Raw genomic sequence first — 24,113 nt, 5'->3', positions numbered from 1 at the left:
GAATCTCAGAAATTTGTTTTTAGTAGCGAATCACAGTATACATAACATGGTGAATGAATATTGTTAAAAACACGAAGGTTCATTATATTGAGTAAGAGATTCGTAAAATCAAATTTATAAAAATGAAATTTTCTGAAATTATCATCTTTACTTTGTATTTGACGTCCATGTATACAGCGGAACTATGGAGAAATTATACGCAAGCAGCATGGAATAAATTAAGGGTCACGTGTAACAATTCATACAGACAATTATTCGGATTGCCTAGGTACTGCAGTGCCTCTGTAATGATAACAGCTGGACGAATAAACACCTTCGCTGCCCTACTTCGCCAAAGAGCCTGGAGCCTATGGGAACGCCTGAAAAGCTCTAATAACAAAATTCCCCAAGCCAATGCAGGGTGGATCCATTAACCGTTGTTCGAGCGATGGCGCGATATGCTAAGACCACCATAAGTGCTGCAAATATAAAATTTTATTTCATGTTTATATTTATGTTAATTGTTTTATTTTTGTTTATATTTATAATTATGTTCATGTTTATATAATAGAATTGGCTCTGCACTATATAGCCATTTTACTGGAATAAAATAAAATAGTAATAATAATAATATTTACTCAATCGAATACAGTACAAATACTTATTAGTAAGTAACACTTTTTACGAACGAAATGTGTTTTTTTTCTGTGTCAGCACCAAGTGGTGCATAAAACTTTTAACACAGATTTTAACAAAACCTCATCGGATAATATGATATTATTTTAACGGTAAATTCAAGTGTTGTGTAACTGCAACTTTTGTGACAAAATATTCAGCATTCCATTATCCGCATCCTAATAGTGCGCTATGTTGGCACACCAATCACAGCTCATCTGTGTCATTTTTCTGTCATCTGTATCACTTTCACTTCAAGCGCCAATCCACCGACTATCGCAATGTAACAAATATTATTAAAGAAATATTTCTCGTCAACGTTGCCGGAAATGAAAAACTTCAGCCCTACGGGAAATTGGATACAAAAAATGTTTTCTTGCGCGGAGTAAAAATTAAAGTATTTTATTCTACGGCAAAATTTCAAATTTTAAAATAATAAAAAATCTTTGAATAAAATCGCACTACTTTTAATGACGTCACTGGTTCATATGAACCATCCAATGATATGAGAGCCTTAAAGGATATCGAACTAATCGGAAGAACTGACAGAGAACAACCTCTGACGTTACACGCGGAGTTATTTCCTCCTCATCCTCATCATTCCATTTCCGAACCTAATGGTGCATAGGGCACTGCATTGGTACAGCAATCACAGCGTATCTTGATCATTTTTTTGTTGCATGAAGGTAAGATGATCAGTCTTACGCTTCAGGTGCCAGTCCAGGGACTATGAAATATTCTAGTGTAAAAACACCCAGTCAAATAATATTTCATATCAACCATGTCGGGAATCGAACCTAAGACCTCTTGCATGGTAGACAAATACACTGATCATTACACCACGAGGCTGACAGTTGCCGGAGTTATTTCAGAAATACAAAACTTTAAAAAAGCATTGCGCTGATAATACGATATATAAAAATAAAAATAAATTGGCTTAGTTTAATAATTTATTAACACATAAAAAAAGAAAAAAAAGACACCGAACTTCCTCATTGAACGAATATGCCTCTTTCGTGGTAGGGTAACTCGCTAACCCCAGATAGAGGGACGGAAAAATCACTTTAAGTAAATCATTTTAATTATTGCATCGTAAAATCACAAAACCCCTAAATTTTAACAATATTTTGAGTTTGTCCAAATTTTTGTAGACAAGAGCTGGATTCAACTCCCTGGGGAGCTGTTTATGTTACGAAGAAGGATAGAAATAGAAAAAATAAGATTTTCAGGCGTTGCCTAGTATGTAGGTGAAATAATTCAATAAGATGAATCTTACCCGCATAAATTAAGGTTTCAGCTCTTTAACTTTACAAACATCAACAGATGAAAGAATTGAAGAAATATAGATGTTCAAATATGGACAGAATGGTGAATGTTACACATTGTGTAAAGTGGCCACTTAAACCAGCCATTGACCGGTCATAAGCCCTGTAGATGCCTAGACTTCTATATTACCTTCTCTTAAATGTATTTCATCTTTGTTATAATACCCTAAGTTTTACTCTTAACTACCTGTCAACCACAATATTTTTATATCAGGGTCACGAAATAGAGTAAATAGAAGGATTGGTCTCGCTTGAGTATTTGATTAACTAAACTCCACATTTCAATGTTCCAATCTAAACTCTCTAAAGACTTCCTCGCGAGAGATCCAATGTATCCACTCATCCTGAACGGCGCGGAGACAGCGATTCTGTCCTAGCAGTCGTCTCATAAGTTCCAAGTTGCCCAAAGTAGTGTGAAATGCGTTTCGCTTAGAATAACATTAAGAGACAGAAAGAGAAACTATTACATTCGCACTCCAACCAAAGTTTGTGACGTGGTGAAAAGGATTGGTCGGTTGAAAGGGAAACGGGCAGGTCACATCGCTCGAATGTCTGGCGATAAACGGACAAAGCGTGTTTTCGTGCAGAGACCGAGGAATAGAAGGCCCCGAAGATGCTCACCAATAAAATGGTTGGAGTTTTCTCTAAAGGCAGTGGATGTGGATGGCGCAGAACCTGGAGGAGTGAGCGTCACAGGGGGAGGGAGTGATAAGGGGTAGAGGGAACCCCGACATGACCAATTATACTGACATGTTTAAGGGACACATTTAAATATATTTTTTTATCTCTGAATACATTTAATTTAATACCACACAATAATACCACAATTTTTTACAAGTAATTGGTTTATCAAGTTAATGTTTTAGAACAGCTCCACCGCTGAGAATGATTTTCAAGATCATGACCAAAAAGCCAATGGCGAAAATATTGAACGTTAATGGAACCTGCTTTGTGTACTTTCTAAAATATTATCTTCCGACAAACTTGTACACGTAATGTGAGAACGTTCGTCACAAAAGTCGTCTAAATGTGCTACTTAACAATTTTATATGAAATAATCTGAAAATTATAAATAACTCCGGTGTTGAGTCCAAATGTTTGAAGATTATAAATATAGTGAGTTATCAAGCTTAACATACATACGAGTATATAGGTGGAGAACGTGTTTGAGTGTGTAAAACTGAAGTTTAGGCATTTACAGGGCTTGTGACCTGACAGTGGGCCTCAATATTACTAAGAGATGTGGATAAGCGTGATGCCAAAGTTTTTCTGATTTCCCTAACTCTACCGTTGAATTTTGGCTACTTATACAAACGAAAAAAACCAAAAACAGTTGTATTTAAACTCAAGCTGTTATATATAACAACTAAGTACCATTGACAATCATTAAATTTTATAAAATAAGCATTGTTTTATTTAAAAAAAACAATAAAATTTACTCAATAGAGCTTTTTCCGAAAGTTTTTGTTGAATTACTCTAAAATTAAACAAAATCACGTATACCCTTCTACGGGGGCAAAATTCTATTTTTTTATGGTTGATATAAAATCAATGTGTGCATGATTTTACGATTTCATGAAATTTAGACACAGCGATCACTTAAATCAGCCAATGACAGATCATAAGCCCTGTGAATGCTTAGACTTTCTCAACGATTCCTCCATTTCAGTTAAGAAATATTTATATGGTAATTCTTTTGTCTCTGTTGAGATATAGGTCTATTGCATGTTCCTTAGTTCTCGTTCTCTGGAATATATTTTGAATTCTGTAATATTCCTGAAACAAAACACCAATTTTCAGTTAGAAGACTGATTTTATAATGAACAAAACTACAAGAAAAACTACCCTCTGAGAAGGATTCGTAATGCGCTGGGCAAGAAAATTACATTTGATTAATGCCTTTCTTAGGCATTTTATTATTTAGTTTAAAAATAAGTTAGTGTTACATTAACTTTAAAAATAATACTTAGGTAATTTGTTTACTTTTATTCAGTTAAAAGTCATTAAATTTATTGATTTGATTAGTCTTGTTTATAGTTCAATAAATGTTAATTGTTTACACAATGTCAGCAACTGTTCACATTGCGACGTGATGGCGTTAGAAGGACATCCCAACAATTTGTCATAATTATTTTGTGATTATTTCAACAATTCCTTTCACTTTCTGTGACCAATCATGCGTTCTTAAGTGAAGTAATATTTTTTGATACATTTTTATTGCATTCATAACAAAAGCTTAGCGTAGCGATTCGCCTCAGTTTCATTATTTTGAAGTATGTACATTGTTATTTCATTTATTCATCTCACTTTTCTTTTTCTTTTTTTTCACACGGCGGGCATGTATTTACATAAGTAGATGACTTTTTACAGCATATTACACGAAGACGAGTGTGTATTATTCACAAAAAGATTGTAAAAGCATTCAGGTTTTGATAAAAAAAACTTGTTGAAAATTTTGTAAATGTCAAAAATATTACGTACTAAAAATGTATCATTAAAATAAAAATATTTTATAAATGTTTAAGATACATTAATTTAGAAAGTAAAAACATGTTTATTTGATTAATAGCTGAGGTTTTTACGGTCACTGTTATCAATATGTTTCTTTTTTGAGTGATACCGTGTGTGTTGGATTTGTTCTGACGTTTCGGCTACCATTGCTGGAGCGATCTTCAGTTTATCCTGAAGATGGCTCCTGCAATGGTAGCCGAAACGTTGAAATAAATCCAGCACACACGGTATCACCCAAAAAAGACACGTATTAATGTTTATTTGATATTTTTCACAACTGCTCCCAAGTAGAATTCGTGCACATCACCAGACGCCTTCAGGAGAACCTATCTTGCCTCTTCTTATGTTTGTTCCTAAGATCCACTAAAAAAGTGGTTAGAATCATCAACGGCTTCTAGGAAGGCGAAAGCTCGCAGGTGTGAAGAAGGGACAATCGGGTCAAGGCTCGATCGGGGCATCCAAAACACGTGTCCATGCCAGGTACACCGCAGAACCTTTGCGACATTTGTTACAAGAGATCGCTATGTCCGATCTCGAACTTGATTTGTTTTGAAATGGAACCAACTTCTACTTTATATTCTTTTTACGCAAAAATAAACGGTTTTACGTGATATTCAATAAAATGTACCTTATTTTTATAGTATATCTGTGTATCGTGGTATCTGCCTTATGATTAACTGGATTTTTTGCTATTGCAGATGCTTCATCTTTGCTGGGTTTATTATTACTCCAAGTTATCAGAGTTCGCGGACACCATCTTCTTCGTCCTCCGTAAGAAGAACAGCCAAGTATCTTGGTTGCACCTGTACCATCACAGCCTGACTCCCTTCGAGGCCTGGCTCCTCGTCAAGTTCATTGCAGGTAATTCGAGAATAAAGGTGATATCACCTGTCATCGTCAGTATTCTGGAAAACCCAAAAGGGCGAACTTGCGTCATCTTGGTAATTATGTAGCCATATTAAAGACCTCAGTGAACGTGGGTTTACTTAATAGAGGTCACTATGATCCTTGTTATTCCATATTGAGATGGGTCATTTAAAAAGATATTTATTAATTTTGAATTAATACTTATGTAAACTATGACTCGCATTATTACATGAGAAAATACTTGCTTATTTTCTTTGTTCCTACATTCCATGTAGATGAAATGTTTATGTTATAAGTCACTTTGTTCACTTAATATTGTCATAAAATTAATGTCCTGCTGTCCGTGGTAATACGGGTATCATTACCATACCTAGAATATTTTACGTTGTAAACTGAAAATCGGGGATGAGAACACCATCTAGTATCTAGTCACTATTGTGCAGATATTTTTCCTTTGTTTCAACAGCTCCATAACCAGTTTATATTATACTAGCTGCAAATAAATTAGTGCGATTACCTGACACTAATTAGTTTAACATAGTACTTCGTATTTGAATTGATGAGTGAATTTGTAATAAACATTTCGTGAATCTTAGTTTTCTGCCTGCAAACTTCTTTATTTAATTTATTTATTAGGCGCATTTTAGACACGTTTTATATTTTCTTACCCGACATCCTTTTAAATGGGTAAGTCCGATATAATTTAATGGAGGTCTCTCAGCTCATATGTAAAACATCTCTGTATTTATAAGGTCAGTAGTTCTAGCTATTTATATCAAAATAAATCCTGCAGACCCTGTGAAATGTTCTACTCAACTCGTTAAACCTGTATACCGCAAACTGTTTATCATGTTTTTCATTTAAATAACATTACTTTTAATTTCAATATGTAAATAAATGCTCTTCAACCCTTTTTAATCATTAAAACCATTTTTGAAGTAAAATTATTTTATTATTAATAACTATTTTCAAATAGTATATAAACTGGAGGTCGCTTTATTTTATTTGAACCAATTTATTCCTTCACAGCTATAAAATTGCAATTAAAATCAGGGCTGGTAAAAAGCTTGACATTTGACTATTAGACGTAATTTTTGTCCACGATTATATTATTTATCGTATACCTGTAATATTTAAAAGGGTAGCGAATTCGCATTTAATTCAGAAACACAATGTTAGTTTTAAACTTAACTGAATTTTTCTTTTATGACCCCAAAGAGTGTAAAATACTCTGGATTTACATTTTAATTTATCTAAAACACCTTCGGGAGAAATATCCTAGTTGGATATTGTCAATTGACCAATTTGACCATTGCAGGGGACTGCAGAGAGATATTGCATAATTTTGTTTTTGTTTATTATAATATATGGTGCGCACAAGGTGGTACATTATATTCAGATATTGATATGAAACGATCATTTATGTTACATTATTTATTATTTTGCTTTTTTATGTGTATGCTTCCACTTTCCCTTATTTTGTATCGAAACTTAACACGTGGCTTTCGATCTCACGGAGCTCGAGATACGTAACTATTTTATTTAATATGGATTATGCGCTGTTGTCATAAATAAATAAATATAATGAACAACACCATCAAAACCGCGAATGCAAAAATTGTGCGGAAGTACCTACGATCAAATGTGAACTGTATCATGAAGCTGATTTCGGTTTTGGAAAAAATTGTATAGATGTATTATCCAATTTCAAACTTTGAAACTTAATCTGTCAATAACGTTCTTGCCTATTAGTTATTTTGCATTGACCCGGCAATAATTGTTTTGTCTGCTTTTGTTTTCAGGAGGTCACGGGACATTCTCCAACATCATTAACAACCTGGTTCATGTCATCATGTATTTCTACTATATGGTAGCAGCCATGGGACCCGAGTACCAGAAATATATTTGGTGGAAAAAGCATCTCACAACACTGCAACTGGTAATTTAAGATCCGCTTTTTTCTACTTATTCATAGTAGTATGAGTACTGAATGAATGCTGTTGAAATGCGATATATTGGGTTAATATGCGTTAAAATTGTGTACACGCACGAATCTCGAAATCTGGAAAAAACGAAAGAACAATACTAATAATTTCTAATTTCATGAGTTGAAATGATCGTTCTATTATTTCTGTCCACCCCTACTAAAAGCGGCTTGTTGATTAGAGGGATAAGTACTCACCGAGGCATATCGTTGAAATCCATAAATATGATGTTTTTTTTTCTCGCTATTATAATAGTAAAAATGTCTCTAAATAAAAAAATTCCAGCTAAAATTATCTCACATATTTCTTCTATGTAGGTGGTAGAGAAATACAGTGATACGCCTAAAGCTACCATAAACTGTGCGTATGTGCTCTGCTAATTGCAGAAAAAATGCAGGCGTCGCCGCGTGCGCTGTAGAGAAATCTAAACTTAGTGATTCATATTAAATTAAATATTTTTGTTAATTTATGTGCGGATTCCTTATCATGTCAAAATGTCAACAAAATTAATACCTACGTTACTATTTTTAATGACTAAAGAATACGTTACTCTTAATATCCGGGTGTACATAAGTTAACTTTTATTGACAAATTTAGTCATGTTAATAATTACCTACATAGATTCTTTAAAAGCGTTTGGGTATTTGTCTTTGTATTTAAGGAAGTAGATAAAGGTACTCTTTTTACAAGTAATCCGCATTCATTATTTTCTATTTACCACATTTCATTAATATTATTATAACAGTTTTTGACACGAAAAATCACTTAAACCGAAAGGTCTTATTGCTTCTAACTTATTATAATTACAAGGAAGTTCAACAGATTTGTCTAAATCATTAACATATGTCCATTTAAAATACTGTACATATTGTGATTAAGGTACTCGTTTTACTACAATCTAATTTATAATTATATTTTATGCAGTAATTGTTTTTGACGGTATTTTTTTTAGTAAAAAATATTTTAACTGTTATCTAATCGTCAATTTAAAATTAGATTTAAAAGAAAAAAACGATTTTTTTAAAATGCAAAATGAGAAAATAATGTTTCCAACTTTTCTTTAAATGCTAGTCTGTAATTTTACAATTTCTTATTCTTATTTTAACATTCCAATTTACTATTTTTATTATCCTTTTTTCCAAATGAGTACTTACTCATATGTATTATGTGTAATAATAATCGTTTTTAATGTGTTGTTTTTCCAATAAAACACGAGACCAATAGTCTTATAGTCTAAACAATTTTGTTTCAAACATGTGCGTGGACAAGCGATGCTATGTAAATATTTTATTTTTTATTATATAAATAAAAGACGAGTGATACTTTAATCCACAAATTTGGAATATCCAGTGACTGGTTTCATCGCTTTAGCGACATCTTCGAGACTGATATCTTTATTAAGGAGTTTTATGTACTTATACAAAACAGAGGTAAGGATAGAGAATTCAAAATTATATGAAAGTAAATTAAATAAAGTTATTTTTATCTTAAGGATCATTATCAAAAAAAATTCGGGTTAACTAATGAGTTGATACGAGTATAATGCTATTTTAATGAGTTTAAGTATTTTATTTTTAGTGTCCCATCCTTCGTGAGCATGATTTTTGTCAATTATGATTTCTGAAAAACAAAGGGTAAAAAGTCTGGATATTCCAAATTTGTGGATTAGAGTATCACTCGTCTTTTATTTATATAATAAATTACAATGAACTTCCATCAAGAATATTCACTTACAAACTTAAATGTTATTAATTTATTTATAATTATTTTTACTATACATAGTTTATATAGCGCCAGCGAAATTGGCGTCGCGGGTTTGATTCCCGCCAGTTGCAAGAAAAAATAGAAGTACTTTTTTTTTCAATTGGTCTGGGTGTTGTGATGTATTTATTATAATAAATTTCCTTTCGTATACTCTCTTCCACTGCTGCTGACAAACCTCTAAAAAAGAAAGATAAAAAATTATTCCTTTTTCAAAATTTTTTTTTTAAAAAATAATTAAGTTTACAAGCAACAAAAGGTTGCATTTATACCTTCTAAACAAAGGTCAAAAAGTAAAGTTATATTACAGCTACATAGCGCATGTTTGTTTAGGATTCTAGCTCTTCGTTTATATCGTAACATAATTTCTATAATATAACAGAACAGATAGCATGTCTTGAAGCCCCAGAGCGCATGAACGGTATGAAATCTAACCGCCTTTTTATTATTTATAAATGAACTTATCAGTGGCTTTATTTATTTCAATCGAAAAATTGGAGCTAGGTTACGACACATCCTACAAATACAAAGCGAGATGGTTGGATTTCTAGACTCCATTTGCAAAATATATTTACTAAATAATTTGATAGTTAATGACGTTTTCACACAGAAGCTAGTTTAACAAACGTCTTTCAGCTACAGAGCGCATGGTCGATCGGAATTCTAGTAACCTAAAAATAATTTTTATAATAAATATATATTAAACAGAGCAGTTTGTCAAGTGTCAAGTGTTCGTGATAAAAAGTAAACAATAAACGAGACAATTAGCATTAGATGCAGACATATGGATGAAAATGATATTTTTTTATAATTACACCCAGTTTTTACTAATAATTGCTAAGTCTAGCAACATATTTACATTATCAATATTATCATACTCTGTCAGATGTGTCTTGTGAAGCACGTCACGGCGGCGGCGTCATACAAATTGCTTTATATCAGAAAGAGAAAGTTTCTTCTGGAAATATTTCAAGTTTGCCAGTCAACCTTGCCATTACATTAATTTGTATATTCAGTCATTCGTTATCGGTACAGATACAATACATAAATCGCTATCGTAGTGGAAAGGTACGGTTTTATTTATGTTGGTGTTGTTGAATCAAATCTAATCAACAAATAACAAAGTATTTAACATTTGTTAAAGAAATAATTATTCAAGTATTGTCCAAAGCTCTCCATACATATGTATATGTAATTACGCTCACAAATTTATACAAACATCTCACACTACGTCCTTTTGAGTACATAATTTTTTTTGCCGTATAATTTACCTAGTAAATGAACTATTTTTTTTAAAAAAAGAAAAATACTAGAGTTCTTATTATTTACTCAAATATTTAAATTTTCGCTCCATTTCCTAAAAGTAAATAACTTGTTCTGGAAAAATGGAAATCGAATTGTGGTAGAGTGGGATTTGAACCTCGGACCTTTGACCCGTGAGAACCCAATACTACCACGGGACCATAACCCGGTTATACTTTATTTGTTGATTCTTTTTATTATTTCAGTTCGATTATATATTGGGTATATGAATAAGTTCACACTGTATTTGTTCGACGTCTCTTGGCTTTAATGTCTACGACATCCAATTTCCTTGATTTTGAATCATTCTTAATGCTTTTATACGTTTAAGCAACTGCTGTGTGATCACTCCTAATGATTCTGAAAGTTCGATTTGCACCTCATACGAGTCTTAAGCAAATAATGCTTTAAATTTGTCGTCTTCAAACTTTTTCGGTGCGCCAAAGCGTTCTTTATCTTTAACATCAATTCATTATTTTTAAAGCGTCGAAATCAATCTCTGCACATTGCTTCCGACAGAGCATGGTCGCTGTAAGTCTCCACAAGAATTATATGTGTTTCAGCTGCATATTAAAAAAGTAATGCAGTAAAATTATATATATACTCTTTTTGGCATGAAATTCGACATGATAAATGCTATAAAAAAATGTTGTCAACACTTATGTCGGGAAAAAGCGAGAACTTATTCAAGAAGCTATAAAGATCTGGTGATTTGACCGATGCGACATCTTCTCAGATTGTGTCCATTCGACGCCTACGGAGAAAAGAGTATGCAATATCTACCGACCCGCAAATTGAGTATAGCCTTACCTATTTTTGATTATTTTTTTAAGGAATAATCCGCTAAGCCTCTGTTTAAGAGACTTGTCAGTAGGTGGGAAAGAGAGAATGTGTAAAAAAGTTATGAAAATACACCACAACACCCAGACCAATTGAGAAAAAAATATTTCTTGGATTTCCTTCTTGCAACTTGTGGGAATCGGACCCACGAGTCAGTTTTACAGCTGTCTAACCAACTGCGCCACAGCGCCTGTCAATTAAATAATCACTTGACAGAGAAAGTACTTCTAAGAATTCATGGTTTTTTCTTTCATTTTAAAATAATTCTACCGTAAAACAAATTTTTCACAATTTATAGTGTCTCAAATTTTAAAACAATTTTCTGATTCTCTTAAATTTATTGTTGTAATAAATTTGAAACTTTTCCTTATTGTACATTTAGTACTCTTATGTCAAATACTCTTAACCACGCCTTGCCACGCTTTCCCTTTTTAAAATTAAACATCACAATTCGGCGTCCAGGTAATTTATTATTTTAAATTTTAATATTTCAAAGTCACTGTTTAAAAAAAAGGTATCATGATAAATGTGTTCATTGAAAGACGTGTGTTTATTTACTTCATCTAGCCGGAAGACGCAATCTGTTTCTTCATCAATAAACTAACAACCAAATATCTAAAAACATATTGCCTAAAATCACAAAATTTGCTTGCTGAAGTATTGGTATTACTATTGTTATGGATAACTTATAAAGCGCCATTTTCGTAATTGAATACCGTAAGGGCGCTTTACATAGTGATTCTATGGACAAATAAATTTAATTGAAACATTTAAATTTGTAATTTAATTAAAAGAATTTATTTAGTTATCACATGCTACGGGTTTATTCAAATGATTCAGAGAACAAGTGGGTTTTAAGCTTTTTCCGAAACATCACTCACTCTCACAGCCTCGCACCTCTGCTGGGAGAGCATTCCGTGCCGTAGGGCCTGCGACCGCAAATGCGCGTTCATGTATTTAGTGCGCCGTTTGCGTAGAGGTATAATAACTTTTTCTCTCGCCGTAGATGTAGCTGATCTAAGCGTAAGATGCCTGTAAGCTAGTTCATCTAGAACGCATCTCTTAGATATTCTGGAGCAGAGTTGTGCTGTGATTTATTTTATTTTATTTCATTTATTTCGAATACAAACAAATGTACAGGTTAAATGAATATTTTTTAAAAAAAACTATATAAAATGTAAACATAGTAGGGCCTGCCATACATAAGCCAACAGAGTTTGTATTCCACCCTCTGTGGAAAACGTAGCCAGTGTATTTCCCGAAGTACCTGTGGATGTGTTTACGTGCATATGTGTGTATAAGTGTAGTTGTAGGTTCCAAGATTTAATATTTCTTGGACCTTACTTATAAACCTGGTATAAAGTTATGCCTACGCATAGGGATGGTATTCTCATCCTTATTTTACCACTATGCCCTAGGCGTAACTTTATACCAAGTTCATAAGTAAGGCCCCTAGAGTATAACGTTCCATTCAAACTTGGCAATTGATTATACCTGCCCAACTATCTTTGCTCGCTTAAATGTTAGAACCTTTGTATGTGTGTATGTGTTCACGTGCTTATGTCTGTATAAATGTACAAGTAGGTTCTAAGATTTTATATTTCGAGCGTATAACGTCTCAGTCAGACATGGCAATTAATTATACCTCCCCAAAATATGTTTGTGTATTTTTTTAACGTTTTTATACGGTCCCCGTATACAACGTAACTTTAAAGATGTACGTATCTTTATGAGTATATCTCTTTACATTAAAATGGGCCTTACTTATAAACCTGGTATAAAGTTACGCCTAGGCATAGTGGTAAAATAAGGATGGAAATACCATCCTAATTCTACACCTATGCCCATGGGTAGTTTTGTACTAAGATTATAAATAAGGCCCGTTGCAACAGAGTGGAAAAACATTTTTGAGGAGGGAACACGGAAGTCTAGGCATTTACAGGGCTTATGACCTGTCATTGGCTGGTTTAAGTGGCCACTATACACACTGTGTAACATTCACCATTCACATTTTTCTTCCATCTGTTGACTTTTGTGAAGTAAAAAACCTGTAACCTTTATTATGTGGATGAAATTCATCCGTCTGAAATAATTCACCTACTAGGCAATGCCTGAAAACAATTATCAGTTTTTTATGCTTCTTCATCTAAATATATACATAAAAAATATACATCATTCAAAAATGACGCGTGTGTCTTGTGTGAACGCTCGATGCGTACCACATGCGTACTGCGACCGCGCGATTATGTGGCCAACCACTCGCGCTCATATTGCCGGTCCTTTGACTCGCGCTCGAAAACCGACAAAATAAAGAGCGGCGGGCACGACGAGGAGCATGACGTGCGGCATGACGAGTAATGTTGCCACACTACGTCTCTGCCTCCTTTCCTCGCTACTTCCGATGCCACTCGTCGAGTGTGTGGCAGGCCCATATTTATAAATAACAAGATTATGTTTGTTACAGTAACCTACGAGATCTAATGCACATGTTACACTGAAAAATCTCAATACTTTTACTGCTTATGCAAACTTAGATATTTTTTACCTACTATAGAATATGCCATAACGCTATTTTGAAATACGCATGACAAAAATATTTTCTGGCAAGATTTCCAAAGTAAATGGCTACGACTTGTCAACTTATATAACTAAAGGAATAATTATTTATGAGTATTTTCTGATAAATAATCATTCCTTTAGTTATATAATTTAAATAGTTATCCTCTCAGAATCGCATGGGGAGAGATTCGCTTCGTAACGTAATTGTTGGGGTTTACGCCTACCGTGCTCGAGGTTCGAATGTGGAGTTCGATTCCTGGAAAGGGACAACATGCGATATTTGTTTATGAGGTGGTTTTACAATTTGCAATATTTCGCTGTCCCTGGACTGGCAACTGAATTGTAAGACTGATCACCTTACTTTCCTGTAGCATATGATAGAAATATACTGCATGTATTTTTCCAATGCACCGCCCTATGCACCATTAGGTGTGGATCGGGATTTGATGATGATGATGATGAATATGTACAGGACAATATCAAATTAAAATAATTAAAAACACGACGAGTGTGTGGTATTTCTTTTTTTATGTACGTAATAAATGTATTTCTTCCATTGAGTTATAATATATAGAGGTGACACTATACAAATCCGAGCCTAAAAGTCGTCCCCAAAGGAAAAAGAATGACCAGCGGAGGGAGCAAGTATCGTCACGTCATATCACGTCGACTTTGACAAGCAAAACAAGTAGTACAGTAGAAAGCACGGACTGTTTACATCGGTCTTCTGGAAGCTATATTCAGTATGTCGCTCCCTTCCGCAAACGCGTCATCTTTGTTTATCGTTTCAATATACGCATTACTTAACTGAGCAGGACAGAGACAGGAGATAGCTTGTGACTAATAAATACTGATAACATATTAATAAAACGTTTTTAAACATTAAAATAGCTATTTTAAACAAGTATTCATAAAGATAACAACATTACTTACCAATGAAAGGTTATACCATCGCTTTTTCTATCTTTTCCAGATCGATTTGTGCAGTATAGCGTACATTTATAGGCATTTTAGTAATTGCGAGGAGATAATATTTAAAAAGTAGCCGGAGAATGCTCACAACAGACTAAAGTCCGTTCTATCAAACATATGCCAAGTGGCCGCAGGTTGAGAGACCATATTTTGAACGCTTACGTTTACTCTAGTTATTTACCTCAATCATTTCTTCCGCATTAATTTAATACTAGTCCTATATAAATGCGTAAAAGTGGGAAGTGTTCCGAAACTAACAATGCGTACTAAGTCTTTAAGCGTGAAAACGAGAAATTTTTGTCTATAATGTATTATTCGCTTATGTTTATTTATAATTTGTTATCGTTTGATATTCTTTGCAAATGTTTGAAATTAACATATCTGGTTTAGACAAAGCCAGTCTGAAGAGTACCCTAATCTTTGTATAATATCGCAACTTACTTTCACTCAAAAATCTAGGTTGAATTTTAATCGTGTCAAATAGAATGATGATTGTTATTAATCATTACTATTGTAGAATAGACGTATGCTTTACAAAGAACATCCAACAGGTGTGATAAATTAAATTATAAAGTTTGGGAAGTTAACATTTATATTCAAGTTTATCTATAAAATTAAATTAAATTTTCTGTGTAATAAACAGAGTATTCATTATAGGTAACCGACGTAGATACTTTAAATTTTTATACAAATGTACCTGTCTTTATATGTACCGATAAAGACAGCGTTTGTAATCGCGGCCCTGGATAATATATAATAGAAGGAACAGTATTAACTCTTAAAGCCCGCGGGGTCGGGAAAAATACGTGCGTGTGGTGGGTCAGACTTGACCCACTTTTTAAAAGTTGCCTCTTAGGTATTTTTTTTCAGTATTATTGAATTATTAAAATGTTTTTTGATTTAATAAGAAAACGTGTCGTAGAAATTTGTCCGATCTTTTGTGATTTTGTTCAATTATATTCCAAAATACCAAAGCGCACCGAAATTATTTTACACATAATCAATATTGTTTTATTCTCCTGGGTCTAATCCCGATTTATTAAATCTGGGACCCATTTCCAGAAAGTAAAATAAGTTTTTGAATACGCGACGCATTTACGAATTCAAAAAATCTTGCGATCCCCCAGGGTCTACATTTTATTTTATTACTCGTATCTTAGCAATATAAATGACGACATGTTTGATTTTTTTGTAGAGACCATACTTTAATTAATCAAGAAATCAAGTGTATGGTAGGAGCAGGTGCAACGGGCCGTCTTATATTTGAGGGTATTAGAAGCAAGCTTAGAAATCTCCACCAAAAACGGAAAATTAGTTATTGATGCCAAAATAGTCGTAAAATATAAATAAAAACCTACCTACCTTAATTATAGCGAAATTCAAAACCTTCTCTAAATCTTGCAAAAACAGATTTCAACTATAGTACTTGACACCGCAAATTTAACATTTACCATTGAGTTGGTGAAGCATAATTAGAAATCTCACAATAAGGAAATATCACGTACTACAAATACCGATAAAAATATATAAAATGCATTAAGAATAATTAATTGTATTTTCAAAATCAATATGGGTATTGTGGAGAAATGTTTTCATAAAAAAAACTTTAAAAAAGAAGATTTTAAAAATATGTCACTAGAAAAACGCGACATGTTTGGCATTGATTGTTGTGACGTTAAGATTCGCGACGATGTTCTAAAAAAACTTGTATGGTTTGGAACAAATTTAAAAATGAACATGAATCGTGACGTAGAAGGGGCGTGGCCAATACAATGACTGTTCTTGCGGGAATTCAAAATTACAAATTAAATAAAAATATGTTTCGTGCTACTACTAAGTAGCAAATTTTTTTTTTACTGAACCGTATTTTATAGACCCTTATTACTTTTTAAATGTATTTAAAAAAACCTAATATTTCCCTTTCGCAAATATCTCAGTAACTCCTTCATGGAGATTTCCAAGTTTGCTTCTGATCTTGCTGCTGACGCATGCATAAAATAGTATATAATATTTCATTCGCATAAAATTTACATTTTCTGGATGGAGAGCAAAGACGTATATCCAGAGCTGGCAAAAACCATTCGCCTTATACTATTTATGTGAACTAAAGTTGGTTATAAATTTTATATATGAAGTACTAACATTGTGGCTATTAATTTTAATATAATAAATATAACAACTTTGTTTTTAGCCACAATTTTTTTTTTCACCGACCGGTTTCAGGGCAAACAAGCTTCTTCGTCAAGGTTTACGTAACTAATGAATTCTTTCCAATTTCATTTTTTTTATGTTTACTAAATCCTACACGTGGAGCCCATAAATCAAGTCTTTTTATCCTAAAAGGGTGGTAATTTGAGATGAATATTTTCGAAACTAGACAGGAGTGGACAAAAGAAATATTGTTTATTTGGTTATTTTTTTTTTCTTATTATGAATCGATTTTTTAATTTCAAAGATTTCTAAATTGTCTAATTTTAATATTTTATTTTCAGCATGGAGTACTTTTAACCCAGTGTCTTTATTGAAATTATGATATCAGATGGTTTGCTAGTTCAGAAAAATTATCATTATTTAGGCACCTTAAGTGTTGTTTTAATTTAACAGTAAAGTTTCTTTTAGTTTTTCAAATGTAGATTAAATAATATAGGAACATGGTTAAAAAATCACAAAGACAAAGTCCATAAATATAATAAATTTAGCATATACCAATTAAATTGTAATGATTGCGATTCAATCTACATTAGAAAAATTGAAAGAAACTTTAATATTGGAGTAAAGAACACTTAAGGTGCCTAAATAAAAATATTTTTTCTGAATTCGCAAACCATCTGTTAGAAAATAATCATAATTTTAATAAAGATACTGGATTAAAAGTACTTCATGTTGATAATAAAATACAAAAATTTGACAACTTAGAAATCTTACAAATTAAAAAAGCGATTCATATATTCAAATAAAGGATATTTCTTTTAGTCCACTCCTGTCTAACTTCGAAAATATTCATCTCAAATTACCACTCTTTTAGGCAAATAAAGACTTGATTTATTGACTCCACGTGTAGTATTTAGTAAACATGAAAAAAATAAAATAGGAAAGAATTTATTAGTCACGTAAACCTTGACAAAGAAGCTTTTGAGCTTTGAAAACAGTCGCTGAAAAAAAAAATTGTGGTTAAAAATAAAGTAGTTTTATTTATATTATTATAACGTTGGTTATTTTCGTCTGAAAAATAGAATCACAATTCGACTGATTACTTAAAAAATAAATAGGCGCACCTTTCTCGCTAAAATTGTTGTATGGTTATTGTAGCGTAGGACCCTTTAAATTTTATGTTAGGACTTTTTTCAAAGCAACAACATTAAACGAATTTATTATTTTTTTAGATCCAATTCTTCATGGTATTCTTCCATTCCGCAAGTGCCCTCGTCTACGACTGTGGATATCCAAAGTAAGTGTACTTATGTTTTAACGTTGTAATATATATTATGTCAAACCTGATGACTCGTCCAGTCCATGTCTACAATGATTTGGACATACTCTACATATTGTCGATGAAACCGACTGGCCCACGAAGAAGTATAAAAATTGAAAAGTATTTTCAAACTTTTCCTAGTAGGCAGGTAAAATAATTCAGTCAGGTGAATCACGCCCACATTAAAAAAGGTTTCAGACTTTTGACGTTACAAAAATTTAAGAAGAATGATGTTCAAATACATTTGGAATGATAATGCTGTAAATGTAAATCGGTCAGTTATAAATAATAATATAAATATTGAATTCAGAAATGTTTTACAATTACATTTTAAATACAAGTACATTCAACCGTATTTTTTTATTTTACTTTTCTACCTCTCTAAAGGAGCAAGATACTTGTGTTTAGAGAGGGAGATCGTTTTAATATTTTTTTGTTTTAATATTTACACAAAAACATTTACAAAAATATACAGGCATGTATATGTCGCGGCCGGATTGTCATTTTACGCGGATTACACGTTAGGCAGCCAAATTACAAAACAACTCCTTAAAATAAAACGGCTGATCGACGACTAGCCGTCCCTATAAAGAACTTTAGCTCTACGGGAAATTGGGTACAAAAAATATTTTCTAGCGCCCGGTAAAATTAAGAGCATTAAATTGTATTGGAAGGCAATTGTCAGCCTCGTGGTGTAGTGGTCAGCGCGTTTGCCTCCACGCAAGAGGTCTCGGGTTCGATCCCCGACATGGTTGATTTGGAATATTTATTTAAAAGGGTGTTTTCACACCAGAATATTTCATAGTTCCTGAACTGGTATCTGACGCGTAAGATTGATCATCATATCTTCATGTAACAAAAAAAAAGATCAAGATACGCTGCGATTGGTGTACCAATGCAGTTATGCTTTATTAGGTGCGGAAAGGGACTGATGATGATGATTATGATAATTTATTCACTTTGCCTGCAACCTGAAATGCCATAGGTTATATTTTGAATAAAATAAAGCCCAGTTTTTCAATGTTTATAAATTAATTAATTTTAATAAAGAGATATTGGCATTCTAATGATTTGCACAAATATATGGTATTGTAAATTTTGGGGACATTTTCAACTAGTTGTAAATAATTCACTGTTAGAAAATGGGAACCAAATTGTAGTAGAGTGGGGTTCGAATCTCGAGCTTTTGATCCGTGAGTCTGCGACACTAGCCACGGGACAAATGTCATAACAGAGACGGAGAAAATTTTTGAGAAGACAATATCAAAGTCTCGGCATATACATAGCTCGTGACCTGTCGTTAGCCGGTTTCGGTTAACATCATCTTTTAATGATAATGACTTCATAATAAATGTTCAAGAATGCCGTTAAAAATCTGCTAACATATACCACTTTGTTTTAAATGTTGGCAAAAGTTTGGCTGGTGAAACAATAAAAAATAATATATGTACCGACTGAATAAATAGACTTGATTATACTACATAACACATTATGTACATTTCTTAGTAAAATATTTGGCAAACTTTACTACCTAAATTGTCTCGCAATGCATTTGTCTTTTTGTACTAATTTTGTTCTATTTTTTGTACAATTTCTAAGGAAGTTTTTTCTTTGTCATTGCGAATTTGGGAAAGGTATTTTTGTTGATAGGAAAGTAGATCAACTATCCGACACAAGCGACTGTGAAAATATTGTTATAAAAATGGACTGTTGCATAATCTGCCGATATAACAAGGACGTTATTTTAAATGTTATCTGCTTCAGTGCGCATTTTTTTATTTCGGCATTCATTTGGTTGTCTGAATTAAAAATTGTTATTGTTTTAATGTTCATTGATTGTCATCGATTAAATTGAGTTTAGGCATTGGTTTTGGCTTCCGTAAGAGATTCTCAGAGGTGGGGGTCAGTGCTATGCTTTAAGCTCCTGACTTCACTGTGACCTGTGATGATCTATTGTGACTTCGTAAGAGAATAAAAAAAAACACTACTAATTAATTTTTTGCGAAGCCCACCGATATCTAAATCAATTTACCCATTTCAAAATTTTTTTTATAATTTTAGTTTATCACCACCAATAACTACTTCCATAATAATTTATAAAACTTTTTCTTTTATAGTTAATTGCAGGGCTAAAACATAATACAGGTACCTACATAAATAAAATGTTTTGTAGGTACCACCTGTAGCTTTACTGTTTTCTTTTTACATTTTTTGACAGATAAACTTTTACTGGTTTTATCAATTATTATTTTGTTTCCAGGCTCATATCCGTTGGTCTGATGCTGCACTCGGTGATCTTCATCGTTCTCTTTTCCAACTTCTACATCCAGAGTTACAAGAAACGAATGATCGAAGAACAGAGGAAAAAAGATTAGAGAACCAAGACTAAACATTTCCGCCCAGTCACCATTATAATAATAATATTACGTTTTAGTTTCCCTTAAGTCGGATTGGGGCCTTTGTAATAGATATTTATTACCAAAGTGTTAACGTTTATTTGAGAACAAATGAGAACATTGTGTAAATTAATTAAGTTCATTTTCCACAAGTAATCATGCTAGCGAAAATAGAAAATATCCCGGATTATCAATATAACAAAAATCCAAACTTTAACTCGGCGAAATTAGTCACAATGTTATCATAAATACTTGGTAGAAAAAACAGTTAAAGGCAAGCAAAGGATATTTATTTGTATATTTATTTTTTAATGTTTTCACAGGCCAAACATCGTGTCACATTATTACTACCCACGCACTGACTTCAAATCACTGGAATTCAAACCATCCCTATTTCTGATATTATTGCTGTTATTAAATATCTGGTTTCAAATGCGGGCAATCATAGTTCGTTTTGCCATCTACATAGAGTTCTGCGGTCAAGTGTATGGGATATTCATATTACATAATTTTATTCGGCAGACTTTGTGTGTCAGGGAAATACGAGTATATAGCGTCACTCAGTTTAGGTGGAAACGCTAATTTTATCGTCAACTAAGTCACCGTCAAAGGAGGTCGCTTTCCTCTCTAGTATTAGTTGTAAGTACGTACTTGTTTAGTTAATTTATTCTTTATTATTTCTCGTGTGATTCTGCGTACTTTGTCTACAATAATATTGTCAGGTTATTTTATCATAGTGTATTGTAATCAATGGATAGAGTGTACAACACTTAATTATCCACATATAAATAATTATTACGTGTGTATTAAAACAAAGATCAAGAGACATGGAAAGGCGATAGTAATTTAAGACAGTATTCGAATGCGCTACTTTAATAATATTATAAAATGTAAGATATATCGTTTCTATACCATTTTGTATCGCAATTAGAAAAGCGTAGCTTCATTTTTTATTATTTTATGTAGTATTTAGTTTTACAAAATACATTTTGTGGTTACTGAAAATTGCCAATATTTGGGCTGTTTATAAATATAATGGAATAGATTAATAGTATAAATTGCAATAAATTATTCTTTATTTGGGTAACTTATATCAAGGAACCATCTATTATAATTTTATTCACAACATGTCTGTACACTCTTCCATATTTTGCTCAATTCATTATAAGAAAAATGTGCCTTAGAACTGATTCTTAGAGCAATTCGTACTAAAGAGTCTATATTTTTGTATAAATGTATTATTATAAATAAGGAAGTCTCCCTGGTGATTTACCTATAGTAATAATTCAAGGTCATGAGGTCTAATAGAAGCAACGTCGTATCAAAATTGATCATTTTCGCTCATACTTAACAAATGAAAATGTTCAAAATACGTATTATTTTTCATGCCATTAAAATAAAAATGTTGAATATTTTTACTGTCTGTCGTTAAGTAAATATTGAAAGAGACTTTTTACTTATACCTACTAAATCAATGGTTTTAAAAACTTCAAGTAATAATGACTTCAATAAATTCAAAAGTACATAATCATTGAAGGGTAAAATCAATTGTAACGATTATTATTTCACCAGTGCTTGGCGTAAGTTGGCGTACTACCTACTTACCGCACATTTATCTCATTTAAAAAATCTAACAATGAAAATGTCTTGAGTAATTTTCTGTCAATTATTCGTCTGCATAGAGTTTGTTTTTCTTAGGAATAATTAAGTTAACTCTTTAACTTTCCTCGGTGCGCCGCTGATCTTCAGGAAACAGCTGAGGGCGGGTGGTGGGTTTTTGGATCCCGTCAATGTTTTATCGACAGTATGGACATTTTATTGGACCTTAAGACAGAAAAAACAAAAAATAAATCCGAAAATTGTGTTTTATTTATATTAATAATATCTTCCTTAATAAAGCTTTTTATACATCTTTTTAATGTGTAAAAAAAGTATGAAGCTTTGAAACAGTTGGATTATTTTTTAATTAAAATTTTCGATTTGTTACTTTTGCAAACCGGGAGTTCTATTGTTTTCTGGACCTTACATGACAATTATAAGTACCTTTATAAATATATGCATACACATAATATAAATAAATTATATTATCTACTCACTGTTGCAGATATTAGTCTAATACACGTATTTTTTAATACAATATGTACATTATAAAAAATAAAGTATTTTACATTAATTGCTTTTTTTTGTGATCACTTGTGCAACCAAATCTTAAGTTTATTTTTTATTAAAATTCCTGCACGTGTACTAGCGCATAGCAGGCGCGTGCGGGGACTTTTATCAGTAAGGATGCTGACAAAAAATAATCATGTTCTTAATTTTTGTAGGTTTATTCAAAATTATTTAATACGCAATATAAGTAGTTCATTAGAAGAATAATAATTAATAGTTGACAATCAATAAATTGACGGAGCACAGGCGCGTCTAGAGGTGAAGCTATAATTTTTCTTATTTTCTTCTTCTTTTTCCACTCCAAAGTGGAGCATGTGGACATCACCAGACGCCTCCGGGAGACCTTATCGTTAGCCAGCACTCTCGCCTCCTCCAACGTCAAATCTGCGTCTCTTAGTTCCGCGGAATAAAGATGAAAGATCGCCATCGATGGTCTTCCAGGACGGTCCCCGTATGTGTGAAAAGAAGATAAACAATTGAAACATCAAAACACCTAAAACAAGACCCAAGACAATCGTTCTTAAATTTGGGCCCGGTGTCAAAAATGCGCTACTTCAAACTTTATGATAAACGTTATTAGAGTAGTTTTTTCTTTGAATTATAAAAGTTGGATGCTTCTTATCTCTCTGAGTCTCGGAAAAGAAATCTAAAACCTTATGAACCTAAAGCGCGTGCGCGAAAATTTGGACAATTGCTATGGGAACTACACGCAACTCGACAAGTAGCATCCCGCGTATACAACAAATACTATCAAGAACAAGATACCTATACTCAGTACGTACGTTAATATAGAAAATACGCATATGTAGCTAGGTATGTATACTGTAGATATTGTTTGAATCGCGTACATCCGAACGTTCTCAGTGAGAATTTTAGGAATACATATTTGAAGGTTTTATTTTATATTTATTATATATTTTTTGTAAAACTCATGTTATTATTAAATTTTCAAGGGATGCGCCGCATCCACAGTATCTATGGACTGAACGCGCCTGGAGCATAGAGAAAGAAAGACATACTCGTATGTATATGTGTATTTCATTAAATTCTAAACATGCCGAAAACTGATTTTAAGCGCCATTATCTAAAGATGGTGACGCGAATGACGATAGTTCAAGGTCGTAAACTGACGATCTTAAAGGTCTCATTATTACTTATATTTAGCGTAACACTGAACACATTAAGCTCCCGTAACAGATGATAGAGATATGCTGCAGTTTAGTACTATGTAGTGCCAACAATGTAGTGCCCTATGCGTCACTGAGTGCGGATTTTGAGATGATGATGAAGGGTAACTAAG

General features: G+C 32.6%; 1 protein-coding gene across 5 annotated transcripts in view; it reads left to right on the top strand.

Annotated features, from left to right (window-relative positions):
• Positions 1-22,814, top strand: part of LOC148285686 (very long chain fatty acid elongase AAEL008004) — a 135,765-nt gene extending 112,951 nt beyond the window's left edge. For all 5 annotated transcript variants that reach the window (XM_088238003.1, XM_088238234.1, XM_088237915.1 and 2 more), the window contains 4 exons: positions 5,189-5,351; positions 7,160-7,296; positions 18,160-18,224; positions 20,509-22,814. In XM_088238003.1, the coding sequence (XP_088094129.1) occupies positions 5,189-5,351; positions 7,160-7,296; positions 18,160-18,224; positions 20,509-20,623 (480 nt within the window). In that variant the 3' untranslated portion in view covers positions 20,624-22,814. The remainder of the gene's footprint in view (positions 1-5,188; positions 5,352-7,159; positions 7,297-18,159; positions 18,225-20,508) is intronic.
• Positions 22,815-24,113: the final 1,299 nt, after the last annotated feature.

This window comes from Micrasema longulum, unplaced genomic scaffold (assembly GCF_059751315.1).
Source record: "Micrasema longulum isolate JH-2025_06_02 unplaced genomic scaffold, ASM5975131v1 h1tg000013l, whole genome shotgun sequence".
Taxonomy (NCBI): Eukaryota; Metazoa; Arthropoda; class Insecta; order Trichoptera; family Brachycentridae; genus Micrasema; species Micrasema longulum.
This window is presented reverse-complemented; position numbering and strand designations above follow the sequence as displayed.